General features: G+C 47.9%; 1 protein-coding gene and 1 pseudogene across 1 annotated transcript in view; one reads left to right on the forward strand and one right to left on the reverse strand.

The window, feature by feature from the left end:
• DNAH17 (dynein axonemal heavy chain 17) overlaps positions 1-20613 on the reverse strand; it is a 156276-nt gene that overhangs the window by 84190 nt on the left and 51473 nt on the right. Inside the window, exons 23-27 of the mRNA XM_063718301.1 lie at positions 17852-17968; positions 17623-17709; positions 15990-16142; positions 5682-5930; positions 1273-1395 (exon numbers count right to left, since the gene is read on the reverse strand). Coding sequence (XP_063574371.1) covers positions 1273-1395; positions 5682-5930; positions 15990-16142; positions 17623-17709; positions 17852-17968 — 729 coding nt within the window. The remainder of the gene's footprint in view (positions 1-1272; positions 1396-5681; positions 5931-15989; positions 16143-17622; positions 17710-17851; positions 17969-20613) is intronic.
• On the forward strand, positions 13214-13797 carry LOC100450922 (ran-specific GTPase-activating protein-like; annotated as a pseudogene).

Below are 20613 nucleotides of genomic sequence, written 5' to 3' on the forward strand. Positions count from 1 at the left end.
AGAATCCTGTCCGCTCAGACCTTTTTAGAATAGCTCTCACCTTCCAGCCTCTCACACAGATTACTTTTCTACAACTTACGCTTTCTGCAACTCAGTACTTAAGTGTTCAACTCTAACTGCGTTTTGGAGTCTTCCTTTCCTCCCATACCACAGAAAACTTGGATTAAATAATTTGCATCCTTTTCTCCTCTTGATCTGTCTTACGTCAATGGAATTCTCAGACCCAACTGGGAAAAAACCTACAAAGCATAGAGTGACAATGTTGCCTCCTCTACCTATGATGCCATTCCTATGAAAGTGTGGAAGAGGGGGGTCTATAGAGGTGGAAAGTGGATTAGTGGTTGCCTAGAGCTGGAGATGGGGACACGTGAGAGGAAAGGGGTAGGGGATGATGGCTAAAGGATATGGGTTTCTTTTTGAGGTGATGAAAATATTCTAAAATTTGTTAATTCTATTTTTTATTTTTATTTTTTAAAAATTATTTTATAATTTTTTTTAGGGACAGGGTCCAGCCCAGGCTGGAGTGCAGCAGCATGATCACAGCTCACTGCAGCCTCCATCTCCTGAGCTCAACTGATCCTCCCACTTCAGCCTCCCAAGTAGCTGGGACTACAAGTGTGTGTTACCATGTGCCCAGCTAACTGTTTTTTTTTTTTTTTGAGATGGAGTCTCACTTTGTCACCCAGACTAGAGTGCAGTGGCGCGATCTCAGCTCACTGCAACTTCTACCTCCCAGGTTCAAGCGATTCTCCTGCCTCAGCCTCCCAAAGCGCTGGGATTACAGGCATGCGCCACCACGCCTGGCTAATTTTTGTATTTTTAGTAAAGACGGGGTTTCACCATGTTGGCCAGGCTGGTCTCAATCTCCTGATCTTGTGATCCACCCACCTTGGCCTCCCAAAGTGTTGGGATTACAGGCATGAGCCACCACGCCCGGTCCTCAGCTAATTTTTTTAAATTTATTTATTTATTTATTTATTTTTTAATTTATTTAACTATTATTATTATTATACTTTAGGTTTTATGGTACATGTGCGCAATGTGCAGGTAAGTTACATATGTATACATGTGCCATGCTGGTGCGCTGCACAAACAAATAGATTCCAGAAGTATTTTTTAAGATTTGTCACAGGTTGTGTAAGAAAGGCCCCCCAGACTTCCTGTGAGTGCGATGGGGCTGCAGGACCCCTCTGGGTGCTCTCAGTGCCGGGGGGCGGGTGCAGTTTCAGGCTGATCCCACGTGGCACAGACAGCGCCGCCAGCACGGCCTACCTTTTCCATGCCCGACTCCTTCACGGCCTTGTCCACGATGTTGCGGACCTCATCCTCATAACTGTGGAGGTTCAGCTGCAGTAAATCCGCCAGGGTCGTCTCTTCTGACATTTTAAATTTCACCTAAGGGAAAAAATTCAGGCAGGATTCATTTCAGGTCATGTGCACTCTGCAGTGGGCAGACATCATCATCCTTCATGGAGAGCCATTGCCGGGGCGCGATCCCGGGCTGCTGGAGGGAGGGAGGCGAGCTCTGCTGTCCCTTTTTCAGCTCTGGGACTTGAGGAAGTGACTTCTCCAAGCCTCACCTTCCTTCCCTGTAAAACCGCATAAGAGCAGAACCCACCTGCACTGGGCGGAATTGCGGCCCCCTCAAAATTCACATCCACCCAGAACCTTCGCATGTCACCTTATTTGGAAATAGGGTCTTTGCAGATACTAAGGATCTTGAGATGAGTTCATCCTGGATTTTCCAGTGAGATATAAATCCAGGGCCAAGTGTCCTCAAGACAGGAAGGAGAGGGAGATCTGAGTCACACAGGAAAGAGGGCCTTGTGACCGAGGCAGAGATGGGCATGATGCAGCCACAGGCCAAGGAATGCCTGCAGCCCCCAGAAGCTGGAGGAGGCAGGAAGGACCTTCCCCCGGAGCCTCTAGAAGGAGTGCAGCCTGCTGACACCCTGATTTCAGAGTCCTGGCCTCCAGCACTGTGAGAAAACACAGGTCTGTTTTCTTTCTTTCTTTTGAGACAGAGTCTCCCTTTGTCACCTGGGCTGGAGTGCATCTTGGCTCACTGGAACCTCCACCTCCCGGGTTCAAGCGATTCTCCTGCCTCAGCCTCCCAAGTAGCTGGGATTACAGGCACGTACCACCACGTGCAGCTAATTTTTGTATTTTTAGTAGAGATGGGGTTTCACCAAGTTGGACAGGCTGGTCTCAAACTCCTGAACTCAGATGATCCACCTGCCTCAGCCTCCGAAAGTGCTGGGATTACAGGCATGAGCCACCGCACCCCTGGCTAGATCTGCTGTTTTAAGCCTCTGGGTTTGTGGTCCTTTGTCATGGCAGCCCCAGGAAGTGAATCCACCACCTTCGGCAGCTGCCGCGTTCACAATAGGCAAAGCACTCTGTGGCGGTGGCCGAATCACAGGTACTGTTACTCTAGTACCAAATCACCGTTACTCCAGTACCAAATCACCGTTACTCCAGTACCAAATCACCGTTACTCTAGTACCAACATACCAGGTACTTGCCTAGTGCCACCCACTTCCCAAATTGCTTCCATGTCCCTTGTCTAATATTCTTTTTGGTGTCACATAGTCAGATGTTTCTGAGCACCGATTCTGAGCCCACCATGGAATTTTAACCAACAGATGGAACCTTGCATCTCTCTAATCACATTTGGGGACATATGTGCCCAAGGCTTACCAAGACCTCAGCTGTGCCCAGCTCCTTTCATGGAGATATTTAGCTGGCTGTTTATCACTGCCCAAGCGTCTCTCCCAGGGCACCCAGAAGGGGCACATGAGCCTGTTACCAGGCATCTGGGAAATCTTTTGTCTCAACACTTGAGAGGCACACCCAGGGGCTGGCTCCCAGACACCCGGACACGCAAATCCCTGGGGAGCAAGTGCGTGCCCCTGTGCCCTCAGGGTGGCCTGCATAGCTGGGTTTGCTTTTCCTTCCTTTGGCCTAGGGAGCAGCAGAAGGGCCCTGGACAGTGTGGTGGGGGCGGAGCGGAAGCCTCTAACACTTCTCCTAGGTGGGCACCCTCCTGGGCTGGCCGGGACCTAATGAGAGATGGAGGGAACCATTTGTCCCCATTCTTCTACTTCCTGCATAGGTAGGGATCTCTTGGGAAGCCGTGGGCTAAGCATTGCCACTGTGCAGGCTTTGGGCCACGCTGCCCTTGGTCCTTGGGGTATGTTCTCGCCGTTGTTCTTGCATTCTTTCATGCCGAGCCCTGTCCCAGCCTTTCTGCTTGTCTTCACAGTTCTCACTCCCAAGGCCCAAGCCAAATTTCACACTCACTCAGAGCTTTTTCTTCCCTTCCCACCCCTTGAAAGTGGCACCCTCCTCTAGGTCTTGGGATCATCACTGAATAGCTCCTGCACTTGGCATTCAAACCTGATCACGAAGGTTGGCAGAATTTGCCACCAAAATATGCCACTTTGGCTTAAGGGTTGTTTTGAGCTGAAGGCAGTTGAGAAGAAGCAGATACAAGAGAAGCTCTCTGCCCTCCCCCTACTTGCCTACAAGCAGGAAATAAATTTGCCAAGGAGTCCCACCGCCCCCTCTACCAAGAATGATAGAAGTTAATCAATAGAGACCAGGTGCGGTGGCTCATGCCTGTAATCCCTGCACTTTGGGAGGCCAAGGCTGGCAGATCACCTGAGGTCAGGAGTTTGAGACCAGCTTGGCCAAAGTGAAACCCCTGTCTTTACTAAAAATACAAAAAATTAGCCAGGCATGGTGGCCTGTGCCTATAATCCCAACTACTTGGGAGGCTGAATCAGGAGAATCACTTGAACCTGGGAGGTAGAGGTTTCAGCGAGCCGAGATCGTGACACTGCACTCCAGCCTGGGCGACAGAGTGAGACTCCATCTCCAAAAAAAAATAAAATTGATGGAGACAGCTTTAGCCCCTTATCAGCCCAGAGGAAGGAGAGGAATCTACACAACGCACCTTGCTGAAGCTCACCTCATCCTGCTGTAAAACAAAAATAAAATCCTAAGCCCCCGAACAAATTGAATGAACCCCTGTCTCTGCTAGGGGCATTCCAAAGTAAACCTGAAAAACGAGTTCAGGCCATGATGGGAAGGGGGTTGGGGGACAGGCCTCATTATATCCCCTTCCCTTTGGGATTCAGGCACAGCTGACCAGCATTAACATCAACACAGAGATCCTAAGACTGACCAAACGGAATGTTTGTAGCAACATGATACATCACATGACAGATAGCAGGCCCTGAAAGAAATCACAATATTTTACCCCAAAATATCTTTCTTTGACATAGTTTGATAGTCCTGCAAAGCTGTCTCTTGTAGGGGAAATCTACATTCTGTAGAGAATCCCCTTCTCTTTCCTGGTCTTTTCCTATTTTGTTAGAGACAGAGTTTCACTCTGTCACCCAGGCTAGAGTGCAGTGGCATGATCTCGGCTCACTGCAACCTCCACCTCCCAGGTTCAAGCGATTCTCCTGCCTCAGCCACTCAAGTAGCTGGGACTACAGGTGTGCGCTACTACACTTGGCTGATTTTTGTATTTTTAGTAGGGATGGGGTTTTGCCATGTTGGCCAGGCTGGTCTCAAACTCCTGGCCTCAAGTGATCCACCCACCTCGGCCTCCCAAGGTGCTGGGATTACAGGCATGAGCCACCGTGCCCGGCTTTCCTCTAGTTAATCTGTCTCTCATCGGTCTAATTTACAGGAGCCCCAGCCAGGCAACCTAAGATGGATAGATGGAAAAATAATTTTTTTCTCTGCTGCAATTGCCAGTACTATTATTTCTTTGCTTCCTTGAGAGCAGGGGCCATGTCTCCTTTCTCTCTGTATCCTTTGCAGCTAGGTGGGGCATCTGCAGAGTAGCTGCTTAAAGTCATTTTTTTCAGTGTTGGCTGAGAGAGGGGAGTGTTCCTGTTAGCCTTCTGCAGGTGTCAAGGCCAGTGCCTGGCAGTACTGTGGGATATTCCTGGAAAGATTCAGTTGCTAAGACTCTGAGTTCCTGGGGTCATGAGGACCCCAGTGAAGCTGTTCATTTGCCCCAAACTTCCTGAGCCTTATGAACATGCAACCTACAACCAGAACTGCCTACCTAATTTGCAGGGCTCAGTGCAAAATGGAAATGAGGGAACTCCTGTTCAAAAATTACTAAGAATTGGCTGGCGCGGTGGCTCATGCCTGTAATCCCAGCACTTTGGGAGGCTGAGGCATGCGGATCATGAGGTCAGGAGTTCGAGACCAGCCTGGCCAATATGGTGAAACCCCGTTTCTACTAAAAATACAAAAATTAACTGGGTGTAGTGGTGGGTGCCTGTGGTCCCAGCTACTTGGGAGGCTGAGGCAGAAGAATTGCTTGAACTTGGGAGGCGGAGGTTGCAGTGAGCCAAGATTGCGCCACTGCACTCCAACCTGGTGACAGAGCAAGACTCCGTCTCAAAAAAAAAAAAAAAAAAGAAAGAAAATTATGAAGAATTTTGAGATGGTGAAGTTGAGATGGTAAACGGAGCCTGCCCCACCACCCCCAACCAGCATGGAGCCCTGTGTGACTGCACAGGTCTCTTGTGCACAAAGCCAGCCCTGCCCACATTGGGCCCTGAACACCTTGGCTAGGCAGCTCAGGCCAGCCCATCCTGCAGCAGGGCTGGCCGCCAGGGGCGGTCCCCTCCACCCGCCATGGCGCATGGTACCTGGGTGGCCTGCATGAGCTGCTGCCAGTGGCGTTCCCGAATGGCAGGGTTCTGCAGCTCGCTCACGGCACGCAGGGATGTGATCATGTTTTTCACGGTGTTGTCGAGCCCCACGAAGGCATCCCAGGTTTTCATCTCCTTGTCCAAAGACCTCATGTCCTTGGCAAACTTCTTACAATCTATGTCCATCTGCTCAACGTTGATATCTTTCCACTTGGTGGTCTTCCAGTCCTCGATGCTGGTATTTACCTGAAACAAAAACGTCCCGTTTCTCCTTCCACTCTCGTCAAGGAGGATTCAGGAAGAAAACCCTCTTACCTTTCTGCACTTACTTGCAGGGAGCAAAGCCCAGTGAGGAATATTTAGAACTAATACCTGAGATCAGTAAAGTGATTAGATACAAGAAAAAACAACTGTGGCATCACAAAAGGTAAGATTTAAAAGTTAACAGTTGGCCGGGCACGGTGGCTCACACCTATAACCCCAGTACTTTGGGAGGCCGAGGTGAGCAGATTACCTGAGGTCAGGAGTTCGAGACCAGCCTGACCAACATGGTGAAACCCCGTCTGTACTAAAAATACAAAAATCAGCTGGGTGTGGTGGTACGCACCTGTAATCCCAGCTACTTGGGAGGCTGAGACAGGAGAATCACTTGATTCTGGGAGACGAGGGCTGCAGTGAGCCGAGATCATGCCACTGCACTTCGGCCTGGGTGACAGAGTGAGACTCCGTCTCAAAAATAAATAAATAAAAATAAAAGTTAGCAGTTAAGAGGCATTTTAGCAAAAGCCTGTGTTAGGGCCCTGCTGTTGCTGGCCAGGACCCAGTTTTCTCTCACTTCTCAGTATGTCCACGTAGCTTGCCTTCGCCAAGGAAAGGTGAGTGATGCCTGACAATACCCAGCTTGGCATTCCCCTTGCCTGCCTTGGCAATCACGAAGGGGCATCGCTGAAACACAGCCTGCGCTGTGGAACCAGTCCTTGGCAGGTAGCTTCCCAGGAAACAACTGCTTGGAACTACAGCATGCACTTTGCATGAATGAGAAATACACTTTTGTTCAGTACAGACATGTGTGGGGTTGTTACTGCACAGTAACGCAGCTTCCACTGACTGGTAAAAAGACAACAGAAGAAACTTCATTCACAACAATATGAAACAGAATATACAAACTACCCAGGAATAACCCCACCAACAGTATAAACATGAAAATGGCTGTGAAGCTGGAAACTGCTAGTCATTGAGGGAATGAGAGATTGTTGACACGGGCATTTACAGTGAGAAGATCTGGACTTGAGAAACATCCGTGCTTGAGAAAGTAAAAACTGGGGGTGTTTACAAGATGTTTGCCTTGAAGATACGATGATTTGAAACTTTAATCTACACAGGAGTTGATGGCTTTTTCTGGCAGGTTCGAGATTACCCTGCATCCTATTATCATAAAATGTCTTGGCTAGTGTGTTTTGGATAGTTTTTCTTGAATTATCCTGACTGCAAATGCTGTCATCTCCTGGGAAATGTGGACTTTATTCTCCCGTCTACGCAAACAATTTTTTGTCGTGGGAAAGCGTATATCCCATTCTCTCAGATGCCTGCTACGTTCTGTAATGCCACTCATGTAAAAGAAACTTGAGGCCGGGCGCGGCAGCTCACGCCTGCAATCCCAGCACTTTGGGAGCCCAAGGCGGGTGGATCACCTGAGGTCAGGAGTTCGAGACCAGCCTGACCAACATGGTGAAACCCCATCTCTACTAAAAAAAAAAAAATACAAAAATTAGCCGGGCGTGATGGCAGGTGCCTGTAATCTCAGCTACTGGGGAGGCTGAGGCAGGAGAATCACTTGAACCCGGGAGGCAGAGGTTGCAGCGAGTGGACATCATGTCACTGCACTCCAGCCTGGGCCACAGAGCGAGACTCTGTCTCAAAAAAAAAAAAAACAAAAAAAAGGACAGGGAGAGACTCAAAATCAGTTAATTATTGAAAAAGTATCAAGAGGCCTTCAATCCGTACCTTCTGTTAAGGCCTGGCTGTAATAAAGCCTGTGTCTCTAAAAACGTTTCTCCCCCCTGTGTAAGAAATATGCAGACTCAGTACGGTCAGCAAGAAGACATTTACTATAATGTATTTTAAAAATTAAATAAAAGAAGAGACAGAGCACGCTCTTGTATGGGAACATGGAATACTGCCAAGAGATTAATTTTCCTCAAATGAGTTAATTCAATTCCATTTAAAGTCATAATAGCTTCCTTTTGGAGGGGAGGAAGATTTGACAAATTATTCTTTTGTGTTTGAGACAGAGTCTCACTCACTCTATCGCCCAGGCTGGAGTACAGTGACATGATCTCAGCTCACCGCAACCTCCACCTCCTGGGTTCAAGTGATCCTCCTGCCTCAGCCTCCCCAGTAGCTGGGACTACAGGCACATATCACCACACCCAGCTAATTTTTATATTTTTAGTAGAGATGGGGTTTCGCCATGTTGGCCAGACTGGTCTCAAACTCCCGGCCTCAAGTGATCCGCCCACCTTGGCCTCCCAAAGTGCAGGGATTACAGGCGTGAGCCACCACACCAGGCCGGATTTGAAAAAAGTTCATTCAAAAAAGTAAAAGAGGAAAGAGTTCAACTATTTTTTAAAACAGATGAGTGAAGAGGAGACAGAATGGCAGAAACCAACATATACACACACACAAAAGAATACTTGGGAAAAAGAGGCCCTGTGCTTGGAGTCCAGCCTCCCTTCACACACCGAGACTTGGCCTGTCCTTATCTTTCTGCTGCCTAGGAGGCCACATAGCAGCCTACAGAGACATGATCCAGACTGTCCTTGTTTGGTAAATTCCCAGGCTCCCGAATTGCCTCTTCTTCTCCCTGAATATCACCCCCTCCACAACCTACCCAAATTCCCATTTCCTCAGGGCTGTCTTAGCATCTGACCCAAACAAAAGGCCTGCTGGCTTTGTTTAAATAGTTGTTAGTTCTTTCATTTCTGCCAAGATGGAGCAGCCCTGCTACTTCCAGCTTCTCCCTCTTACAACTGAAAAAGCTTGGAGATATCACAACAAACAAGATCATGGAAGATTGCTCATATATTGAGGAAATACTTAAGACAGTTATGTTATAGTTAAGAGGGGCAGAGGTGAGGGCAAAGAGATCTAAATGGAAGTAAGATTTCTACACTCAAAAGTGATAAAATGTTGACATCAGTGACTGTCAAACAGCCACTAAGAAAACTATATAAAGCGCTATGTTCAGAATCACTCTAAATAAATCAGGATGGATCCTAAAAATGTTAAAATAAAAGAGAGTCAGAGGAATGAGAAACAAAGGGAACAAACAGAAAACAAAATGGCAGACATAGGCTGTAACATGACGATAATTACCTTAAATGCAAAATGGTCTAAATAGATCTATTAAAAGCCAGAGACTGGCAGAGTGGATGAAAAAACATGACCCAATCATATGCTGTATATAAGAAACTCAAGTTCAAATACAAAAATATAGGTAGCTTGAAAATTTAAAAATGGAAAAAGATCTATCAGGACGAACACTAGTCAAAAACAATAGAAAAAACAGAAGCAGCTATACTAGTATCAGATAAAGCCAACTTTAGAGCAAAGAAAATTCCTAGAGACAAAAGGAACATTATATAAGGGGAAAAAGGGTCAACCTATAAGAAGACAATAATCCCAAATCTGTACACACCAAGCAACAGAGCCTCGAAATACACAAAGCAAAAACTGATCGAGCTGAAAGGAGAAATAAACACATCTATAATTATAGTTGGAGAGATTTCAACACCCCACTCTCAGCAGTTTATGGAATTGCTAGACAGAAAATTAGCAAGACTATAAAAGGACAGAACAACACAACCAACCGACAGGATCTAATTGACACGTATAAAACACTCTGCCCAACAAAAGCAGAATACGCATTCTGTTCAAGTGCCCGTGGGACATTCCCCCAGACAGACTGTATCCTGATCCATAAAATAAAGCTTAATACATTTAAAATAATGAAAGTTATATACAGTGTGTTCTTTGACCATAATGGAATCAAACTAGATATCAATAATAGAAAGGAAACAGGAAAATCTCTAAACACTTAGAAATTTAAAATATAGGCCAGGCGCGGTGGCTCATGCCTGTAATCCCAGCACTTTGGGAAGCCGAAGCAGGCGGATCACGAAGTCAGGAGATCGAGACCATCCTGGCTAACATGGTGAAACCCCGTCTCTACTAAAAATACAAAAAATTAGCCAGGCGTGGTGGCGGACACCTGTAGTCCCAGACACTCGGGAGGCTGAGGCAGGAGAATGGCGTGAACCCAGGAGGCGGAGCTTACAGTGAGCCGAGATCGCGCCACTGCAGTCTGGCCTGGGCAAAACAGCAAGACTCCATCTCAAACAAACAAACAAACAAAAAAAAGAAATGTAAAATATACTTCTAAATCATCCATGGGTCAAAGAGGAAGCCTCAAAAGAAATTAAAAAACACACAGAGCTGAATGTAATATCAAAATATGTGGGACACAGCTATTGTAGAGAGGGAAATTTTATAGCACTAAGTGTTTCCTTTAGAAAAGAGAAAAGGTCTCAAATCAATAATCTAAGTTTCTACCTCAATAAACTAGAAAATGAGCAAGATAAACCCAAAGCAAAGGAAGGAACAAAATAATAAAGATCAGAAACTGATGAAATTTAAAACAAAACAACACAAAAATTAAACAAAAATCTTGTTCTTTGAAAAATCAATAAAGTTTATAAACCTCTATTATGACCGACAAAGATGAAAAGAGTGAAGACATAAGTCACCAATACTAGGAATGAAAGAGAAGATACCACTGCTGAGCTTGCAGCCATTTAGAGGATAGTATGGAACTAGTATAAACAACTTTATGCTTGCTTGAATTAAACAATTTAGAAGAAATAAACCAATTCCTCAAAAACCACAAGCTACCAAAATTCACTACCAAGATTTTCACAAATTTGAAACAGACCAACATGAACAAGCCTATATGGCCATTAAAGAAACTGAATTTGTAACTGAAAATCTCATAGAAATGGCCGGGCGCGGTGGCTCACGCCTGTAATCCCAGCACTTTGGGAGGCTGAGGTGGGTGGATCACCTGAGGTCAGGAGTTCGAGACCAGCCTGACCAATATGGTGAAACCCCGTCTCTATTAAAAATACAAAAAATTAGCTGGGTGTGGTGGTGGGCGTCTGTAATCCCAGCTACTCAGGAGGCTGAGGTGGGAGAATCGCTTGAGCCCAGGAGGCAGAGGTTGCAGTGAGCCAAAATCACACCACTGCACTCCAGGTCTGAGCGACAGATAGAATGAAACTGTGTTTCAAGAAAAAAAAAAGTCAACGTAATCCACTATCTTAGCAGACTAAACAAAAATCAATCATATCAGTAAACACAAAAAAATTTGACAAGATCTAACACCTGTTCATGATGAATTAAAAAAAAAAGGAATAGAATTTCAATTTGAAAACTTACAGCTAATATACATAATGGCAAAGTGGTTTTCTCTTAGACTGGGAACAATTCAAGGATGTGTGAACTCACCACTCTTATTCAACAGAGTACTGGAAGTTCAGGCCACTGCAATATGGCAAGAAAGAGAAGTAAAAGACATACAGAATGGAAAGGAAAAATAAAACTGTTCCTATTTGCAGAAGATATTATTGTCTATGTACAAAATCCCTCAGGAGTCTAAAAAAGCCATCCTAGAACTAGTAAGTGAGTTTAGCAAGGCCACAAGATAAAAACAAACACACAAAAATTATTCACATTTGTATATACCCAAACAAACATGTGCAAACCAAAATTTAAGATGCAATGCCACTTATTAATACAATCACTTCTCAAAAGAAAAGGAAAGACATATGAGGTATAAATGTAACAAAACACGTATAGGATCTTAAATGCTATAACAAAATGAAATCACAAAAAAATCAAAGAAGAGCCAAATAAATGGAGAGATACACTATGTTATAGACTGAGAGACAGAGTCAACATGTCAGTTCTCTCCAAATTGATTAATAGTTTTAATGCAATTCCTATAAAACCTCCAATAAGGTTTTATTTTTTTATAAGCATAACAAGCTTATTCTAAAATTTATATGGAAAAGTACAGGTCCTAGAAGAGCAAACCAATCTTGACAAAAAAGGATAAAGTGGGAGGAATCGCTCTGATAACAAACCTTACTAGATTGCTCTAGGAATCAAGACTGCAGTATCATGGAGGGACAGACACAAAGACCAATGGTACAGAACACAGAACCCATTAACAGCAGCAGTCTAAGGTGCCCAACTGACTTTTGACAAAGATGCAAAATAAATTAAATGGAGTGGGGCCAGGTGCTGTGGCTCACGCCTGTAATCCTAGTACTTTGGGAGGCAGAGGCAGGTGGATCGCACGCCTGTAATCCTAGTACTTTGGGAGGCTGAGGCAGGTGGATCACTTGAGGTCATGAGTTCAAGACCAGCCTGGCCAACATGGCGAAACTCCATCTCTACTAAAAATACAAAAATTAGCTGGGTGGAGTGGTGCGTGTCTGTAATCCCAGCTACTCAGGAGGCTGAGGCAGGAGAATCGCTTGAACCGGGGAGGTGGAGGTTGCAGTGAGCCAAGATCGCACCCAGCACTCCAGCCTGGGTGACAAGAGCGACACTCCATCTCAAAGAAAAAAAAAAATTTTTTTTTTTTTTAATGGAGGGACCGACTTGTCTACAAACAGTGCTGGAGCAATTAGATATCCATAAACAAAAATAATAAATGAAACTCAACCCAATAAACCTCACTCCTTATATAAAAAATTAACTCAAAATGGCTCATAGACAAACAGAAAGAAGAAAACTATAAAATAAAAGCATAGGAGAAAATCTTGGATCTAGGAAAAGAGTTCATAATCTATGAAAGAAAAATTGATAAAATGGATTATATCCAAGTTTCATATTAAAAACTTTAAAGATTATACTAAAACTGGCCGGGCATGGTGGCTCACGCCTGTAATCCTAGCACTTTGGGAGGCCAAGGCGGGCAGATTGCCTGAGCTCAGGAATTGGAGACCAGCCTGGTCAACATGATGAAACCCCATCTCTCCTAAAAATACAAAAATTAGCCAAGTGTGGTGGCGTGCGCCTGTAATCCCAGCTGCTCGGGAGGCTGAGGCAAGAGAATCCTTGAACCCAGGAGACAGAGATTGCGGTGAGCTGAGATGGTGCCACTGTACTTCAGCCTGGGCGACAGAGCGAGACTCCGCCTCAGAAAAACCAAAATTATGCTAAAACTCTTGCTCAGCGAAATACCTTGTTAAGAGAACAAAAGGACAAGTTACAGACTAGGAGAAATTACTTGCAATCACAACCTGACAAATAGCTAGATTCTAGAACATATAAAGAACGCTCAAAATTTAACAGTAAAAAACTTAGTTTTGGTTGCCAGGCGGGAGGAAGGTGCTGGCTGCAGAGGGAAGGAGCTCCCAGTGGCTGTGGAGAACCCATCCCAGCTGAGCCGAGCCACGGCCACCATGGCGGCTACCAAGGATGCTCACGAGAACCACAGTACCTCCACTGAGAATGCAGACAAGTCCAACCAGGACCCTCAGTATGAGCCAATAGTTTCTATTCCTGAGCAAGAAATTAAAATGCTAGAGGAAGAGGAAGAGGGACTTTTTAATATGTGAGTGAAACTATTCTGATTTGTTTCAGGGAACATCTTCCGGAATGGAAGGGTGGAGGCACTGGCAATGTCAAGCTCCTGAAGCACAAGGAGAAAGGGGCCTCACGAGGAGGGACAAGACCCTGAAGATCTGCCAGCCCCAAAGTCACGCCCATGATGGAGCTGAAGCCCAACGCAGTCAGCCACCGTGCCTGGGTCTGCAACACCCACGCCGACTTCACCCATGGGTGCCCAGGCCAGAGCTGCTGGCCGGCCGCTTCCTGAATGCTGAGCATGCACGGAAATTCCAAAGTTCAGAGAATGCAAAAAAGACATCAAAGAGAGACAAAAGAAAGGACCGGGCAAAAACAATAATGCCGAAAAAGTGGTGGAAAAGCTGGAAGCTCTTTTACTAAAGAGGAGACCAAGGAAGACACCGAGGAAAAGCATTAAATTCTTCCTTTCTTTCCTTTTTCTTTTTTTTTTTTTTTTTTGTTTTTTGAGATAGGGTTTCACTCTTATAGCCCAGGCTGGAGTGCAGTGGCACCATCATAGCTCACTGTAGCCTCCACCTCCTGGGCTCAAGTGATCCTCTCACCTCAGCCTCCTGAGTAGCCGGGATCACAAGTGCACACCACCACGCCCAGCTAATTTTTTGTATTTTTAGTAGAAACAGGGGTCTTGCTATATTGCCCAGGCTGGTCTTGAACTCCTGAACTCAAGTGATCCACCTGCCTCAGCCTTCCAAAGTGCTGGGATTATAGGCATGAGCCACTACACTCAGCCTCCTTTTTCTTATCTGTTTATTTGAGACGGAGTCTCACTCTGTCCCCCAGGCTGGAGTGTGATGGCGAGATCTTGGCTCACTGCAACCTCTGCCCCCTGAGTAGCTGAGATTACAGGCACCCGCCACCATGCCCAACTAATTTTTGTATTTTTAGTAGAGACGGGGTTTCACCATGTTGGCCAGGCTGCTCTTGAACTCCTGGCTTCAGGTGATCCACCTGCCTTGGCCTCCCAAAGTGCTGGGATTACAGGCGTGAGCCACCCCGCCTGGCCTCCTTTTTCAGTTTTACCCTGTCCCTCCTTTTCAGTTTGTTTTTATTGTATTTTATTTTTACAAGGGACTTTATATGAATAACTGGATTAAAAATAAACTTAAAAAAAGTCAATTAGAAAAAAAAGTCAACTAGAAAATGGACAAAAGACATGAATATGCAGTTCACCAAGGAGGATATATAGACGTCAAATAAGCCCATGAGAAGATACTGGAGGCTGATGCCTGTAATACCAGCACTTTTGAAGGATGAGACGGATGGATCGCTTGAGCCCAGAAGTTCGAGACCAGCCTGGGCAACACAGCAAGATTCCATCTCTACATAGAAGTGTAAAAATTAGCTAGACGCAGTGGCACAAGCCTGTAGTCCCAGTTACTAGCGAGGCTGAGGCAGGAGGATTGCTTGAGCCCAGGAGGCAGAGGTTGCAGTCAGCTGAGATCGTGCCACTGCACCCCCAGCCTGGGTGACAGAGCAGGACCTTGTCTCAAAAATAAATAAAAATACTTCTTAAAAAAGAAAATATGCTGGCATCATTAGTCAGTAGGAAATACAAATGAAACCACAAAATCTTTCTCATAGATTGAGCCTCTGATGGTCTGAATATTTCCCCCAAAATTCCTCTGTTGAAATCCTTACCTCGTATTAGGAAGCAGGGCCTTTGGGAGGTGATGAGGTCATCGGGGCGTGGCCCTCAGGAATGTGATTTGTGCTCTTATTTATGTGTTTATTTTTTGAGATGGAGTCTCACTCTATCACCCAGGCTGGAGTGCAGTGGCGCGATCTTGGCTCACTGCAGCCTCTGCTTCCCAGGTTCAAGCAATTCTTCTACCTCAGCTTCCTGAGTAGCTGGGATTAGAGGTGCACACCACTACGCCCAGTTAATTTTCGTATTTTTCGTAAAGACAGGGTTTCATCATGTTGGCTAGGCTGTTCTCGAACTTCTGACCTCAGGTGATCCACCTGCCTCGGCCTCCCAAAGTGCTGAGATTACAGGCATGAGCCACCACACCCGGCCTGATTCATGCTCTTATAAAAGGGACCCTGGAGAGATTTCTCAGCCCCGGCCTGCTCCCTTTCCACCGTGTGAGGATGCAGTGAGAGGGTGCTGTCTATGAGCCACAAAGTGCGTCCTCACCAGACATTACATCTGCCTTGATCGTGGACTTCCCAGCCTCCAGAACGGTGAGGAATAAAATGTTTGTTGTTTATGAGCCACTCAGTTTATGGGATTTTGTTAGAGCACCTTGAACAGACTAAGTGGTATTCCTTACTTAAAAAAATTTCTTTAAAAGAGGTGAGAGGTGAGAGAGAATGAGAGGAGGAGGAAAAAGACAAAGGGAGGGAAAAAAGAGAGGGGGCAGTCGAAGGCGAGCCCCCACCCACATACAGAGAGAGGTGAACATATCTGCTTTAGTGGAGGTACCCCACCTCGTGATCTCAGGGCCCTTCGGATGCCTCCACCCAACACTAGAAACCTCGTTGTCACATTCTTACAACCAAAGGGTGCCTGGAGCCTGCCCTCTTGTTTCTGGGGGCAGCTCCGTGCAGAACCCCAGGCCCCACCCACGCGGCGTGCCCTGCACTCACCATGACAACCATGTCCCAGAGCTCCTTCAGCAGGCGGACCTCCCGGTGGCAGGCCTTGAGCTGCTTGTAGTCTGGCACGGTGACTTCAAACAGGCCTCCGGACTTGGACAGCGCCTCCATGATACCTTCCATGGCGGAGATGCTCTTTTGTTGCTAGGGGCGGCGAGGGGGCCGTCAGCAGGGCTGCCTACCCTCAGCGGCGCCGCGCCCCACCCCACTCCCCGACGTTCTGCCCGTCTCTCCAGTGTGTCCTCCCTGATAAACCTTCTAGGAGGAGGTATCAATACAACGGTGTCCCACTGGGAGGGAGTACAGAGCCCTCCATCCCCCAAGGCCTCCTGGGTCCTACCTGCAGGGCAGGGCGGGTGAACTCTACCCACCCCAGCGTGGGGACTGACTCCCAGTGGGCATGGTACAAATGCCTCATTTCCTCCTGAGAGTTCCTGATTTCCCAGCATTTCTTCAACTTTCATATTATATTTTTATCTTATTAAAAATGACTTAAGTAATGCTTTGAAAATGAGATAATTCAGATAAGCAAAGAGGAAAAATCCGCAGTGTCCTCTCAAATCCCATGACTGAGCTGGCCGTCGTAGCACCTGGTGTTAGTGGGTGTGTTTGCGTGGACACGTAACAGGCAGGCTGTGGCAAAGGTGGGCTCGGAGCATGTGCACACACATGGACACGCAGGGACCGCCTGCTGGAGCTCCACAGCTCCCCTTGGATGGGCATGGGGCACCCCTCACCCCAAATCTTTCCAGAAAACCCAGCCCAGGGCCCTAGGGAGAGAATGGCTGCATCTCCATCGTGGCTGGAGGAATGCGACATGAGGAAATGGCCATGAGGGAGGGTCGGATTGGAGCTGGGGGCCAAAGAGCCGAAGCTCAGGGAGGGGAAGAGTGGGGCAACCCTGAGGACCCTGGGGTTCATATTTGCTAGAGCCTGTGAGGCGGAGGTGCAGGTGGGGCTGGCCCAGCAGTACCTGGGCACCGTACTGGGAGCAAAGAGGCACTGACAAAGGCCCCACTGGGCCCCAAGAGGCCCCCCTGGGCCCTGAGCACCCCACACGCTCCTGCCCACAAGGGCCTCTTGGGCCTGAGCTTGAGTGGGCTGCCAGGTCCAGGGCTGTGTGAATTTGTGCATTGGACGTGACCATGAACTTGGACAGTGGCAACGGAGTGGGAACACGAGTGCAGCCTGGCTGCTGCCCGATGTGGTGGGTCAGGAGAGGCAGGAGGCAGGGAGGGATGGCAGGTGAGTGTTAAACCTGGGGGACAGGAAGCTGCTAAATGTGAACAGAGTGGGGATTAGGGGGCGGAGCCAGGCTAAGGGACTGTGGGTCACACAGGGTGTTAAGGGGCCTGAGCCGTGGGCCTGGAGCCATGCTCTGAGCTGCAAGACACAGAAGGGACACCCTGTGGTCTGGGGGCTGCTCGGTTTGCATGTTCACGTACACACCCATGCATGTGCTCGCACACATATGTGCATGCATACACATAACAGCACTCGTGCATGGCCCCAAGGTCAGTCCTGCGGAGACCACGTTTCTGGACTTGAAAGAATAACTACTTGAGAAAAGAAAGCAGTGGGGTTCCCAGACTTACCCCCTGAGCTCACCCTTGAGCAAAAATACCTTATTCAGGGACTTGTAGGGGTTGGGGTCGCTGAAGGAGAACGGGGCCTCGCGCCTGAACCTCTCCCTGAACTCATGCTGCTTGAGCTGCGAGAGGAGAGTGCAAAGTACAGAGAGTCACGGGGCGGCCACCTGCCCCAAGGGTGGCCCCACCCTGTATGCCGCAGGGCCCTGTGTGAGCCCCACACTGCTCCCTGGAAATCCCGCCGCCCTGCCCTAGGTACAATACCTCGAATTGCTGGCATTTCCGCCGCAGGATGCTGACCTCGTTGGCCTGGAGTGGTGCCACGGTCTGCTTCACCTGAATGGCCAGTTTCTTGGTATTTGTCCAGTGCTCCGGCAGCTCCTGCGGGAAATAAAGGCAGAGGAGGGCTCCTTTCTCGTTTCTTTTCTTAAACCTTCTATTGTGAAATAATTAGAGACTCGTAAGAAGCTGCAAAAACAGTGCAGGGGCCAGCGCGGTGGCTCACACTTGTAATCTCAGCACTTTGGGAGGCTGAGGTGGAAGGATCACTTGAGCCCAGGAGTTCGAGACCAGCCTGGGCAACAAAGTGAGACCCCATCTCTACAAAAAATACAAAAAAATTTTAGCTGGGCGTGATGACATGGGCCCGTAGTCCCAGCTACTCAGGAGGCTGAGCTGGGATGATCACTTGGACTCGGAAGGCAGAGGCTACAGTGAGCCAAGATTGTACCACTGCACTCCAGCCTGGGTGACAGAGTGGGACCCTGTCTCAAAAAAACAAAAACAAAAACCAGCCTCCTTAATGGTGAACTAGGACATCGACATTGGTGTCTCTGTTAACTAGACCAGAGAATGTACTCACCTTTCATCATGTTTTTAAACCTGAATCCATTTGTGTGGGTGTGTGTGTGGGTGTGTGTGTGTGTGGGTGTGGGTGTGTGTGTGTGTGTGTGTGTGGGTGTGTGTGGGGGTGTGTGGGTGTGTGTGTGGGTGTGTGGGTGGGTGTGGGTGTGGGTGTGGGTGTGGGGGTGTGTGTGTGTGTGTGTGTGTGTGGGTGTGGGTGTGTGTGTGGTCTCCTATGCAATTTTATCCCACGTATAGATTTGTGCAAACACCACCACAATCAAGATACAGATTGTCCATTACAACAGAGAAATTCCCTTTCCATCCCTCCACCACAATCCTGCCCCTGGGGACTGCTAAGCTCTTCTCCAGCTCTATAATGTTGTCGTTTCCAGAATGGCTGCAACAATCAGATGGATTTTTGTATTTCCCAAGTTCCCCACACTTGGGTAAATATTATAGTTGTAAATATTTAATTATCATTAATTCATTTTTGAGACAGAGTCTCACTCTATTGCTGAGGCTGGAGTGCAGTGGCGAGATCTTGGCTCACTGCAACCTCTGCCTTCCGGGTTCAAGTGATTCTCGTGCCTCAACCTCCCGAGCAGCTAGGATTACAGGCGCCTGCCACCACACCCGGCTAATTTTTAAATTTTTAGTAGAGATGGGATTTTGCCATGTTGCCCAGGCTGGTCTTGAACTCCTTGGCTCAAGTAATCTGCCCACCTTGGCCTCCCAAAGTGCTGAAATTACAGGCATGAGCTACCACACCGGGCCAGAAAATATTTTAAAGAAAAAAAAAAAATCCCAGCCCATGAACTTTTTGCCCACAGTGGAGACTTCTCTATTTCTTCCATGGTTGCTGGCTCTATGGTTTCTCTCTGCATTTTTACTACCCCAGTTGCCTCGTGTGTGGCTTGGAGCACCTCAGGGTGGGACGGCTGAGAACCTGCTCAGTCATTTCATTTCCTTTCTTTTGACACAGGGTCTTGGCTCTGTCACCCAGGCTGGAGTTCAGTGGTACAATCATAGATCACTGCAGCCTTGACTTCCTGGGCTCAACTGATCCTCCCACCTCCTGAGTAGCTGGGACTACAGGTGTGCGCCACCATGCCTGGCTAAATTTTTAAATTTTTTGTAGAGACAGGGTTTTCCTGTGTTGCCCAGGCCGGGGCCCCCCATCTTGTCACCCCCAGGGCTGTGGGGTCTTGGGCACTGGCTGGAGTCGGTACATAAGACAGGGGAGTGGGCCCCGTCTGTGGCTGGACACAGAGAAGGGGAGAGGGAGGGAGGAGGGGTGGACGGGCTGGGAGGAGTTGGAAACTCCAGGCCAGACTCAAGAGAGGAGGGAGCGGGGTCTCCTCGGTGGCCACACCTAGACGTGGCTGGGCGGCAGCTCTAGGACACACCCTCTCCATCCTTCCACCCTCGCCCAGCCTGCACACACCCCTCCATGCTGACAGCCGAGGTTCTTTGAATTCGCTGTCAAGTGCTGTGCAAACGCAGCTGCCAGCCCCGCCCCCTTCAGCTGCCTAATCCCTCCCCAGGGTCCCCCTGACCTTGTTCTCTCTCCACCATCCTGGCACCCACCTCCACCGGCACTCCCACCAGGCACTCAGGAGGAGATGTGGGACATAAAGGCATTTTGTATTTTTTTTTGTTTTTTTTTTGAGACAGAATCTCTCTCTGTCGCCCAGGCTGGAGTGCAGTGGTGCGATCTCAGCTTACTGCAACCTCTGCCTCCCTGGTTCAAGCAATTCTCCTGCCTCAGCCTCCTGAGTAGCTGAGACTACACTAGCCAGCCACAGCTGGCTAATTTTCTGTATTTTTGTAGAGATGGGCTTTCACCATATTGCTCAGGCTGGTCTCAAACTCTTGAGCTCAGGCAGTCTGCCCGCCTTGGCCTCCCAAAGTGCTGAGATTACAATGAAGACATTTTTAATCCAACAAAACACCAATGGAATGGAGGGAGCACTGGCCTCAGTGTGGAGGCAGTCCCCAGGGTCTCCTGTCCCCCAGAAACCTCCTCCCCGTGCCTCCCTGTTCCATGGGGATACGATGTCCAGAGGGGATCTAGCCCGCAGCGTCCCCCGTGGTTGTGTGTGATGGGCTGATCCATGGTCGCGGCCGGGCTGGCTCTTCCTTTGGTGGTGCCTCCCGCAGTCTTCTCCCTGCTCACCTGG

Source organism: Pongo abelii, chromosome 19, assembly GCF_028885655.2.
Source record: "Pongo abelii isolate AG06213 chromosome 19, NHGRI_mPonAbe1-v2.0_pri, whole genome shotgun sequence".
NCBI classification, from domain to species: Eukaryota; Metazoa; Chordata; class Mammalia; order Primates; family Hominidae; genus Pongo; species Pongo abelii.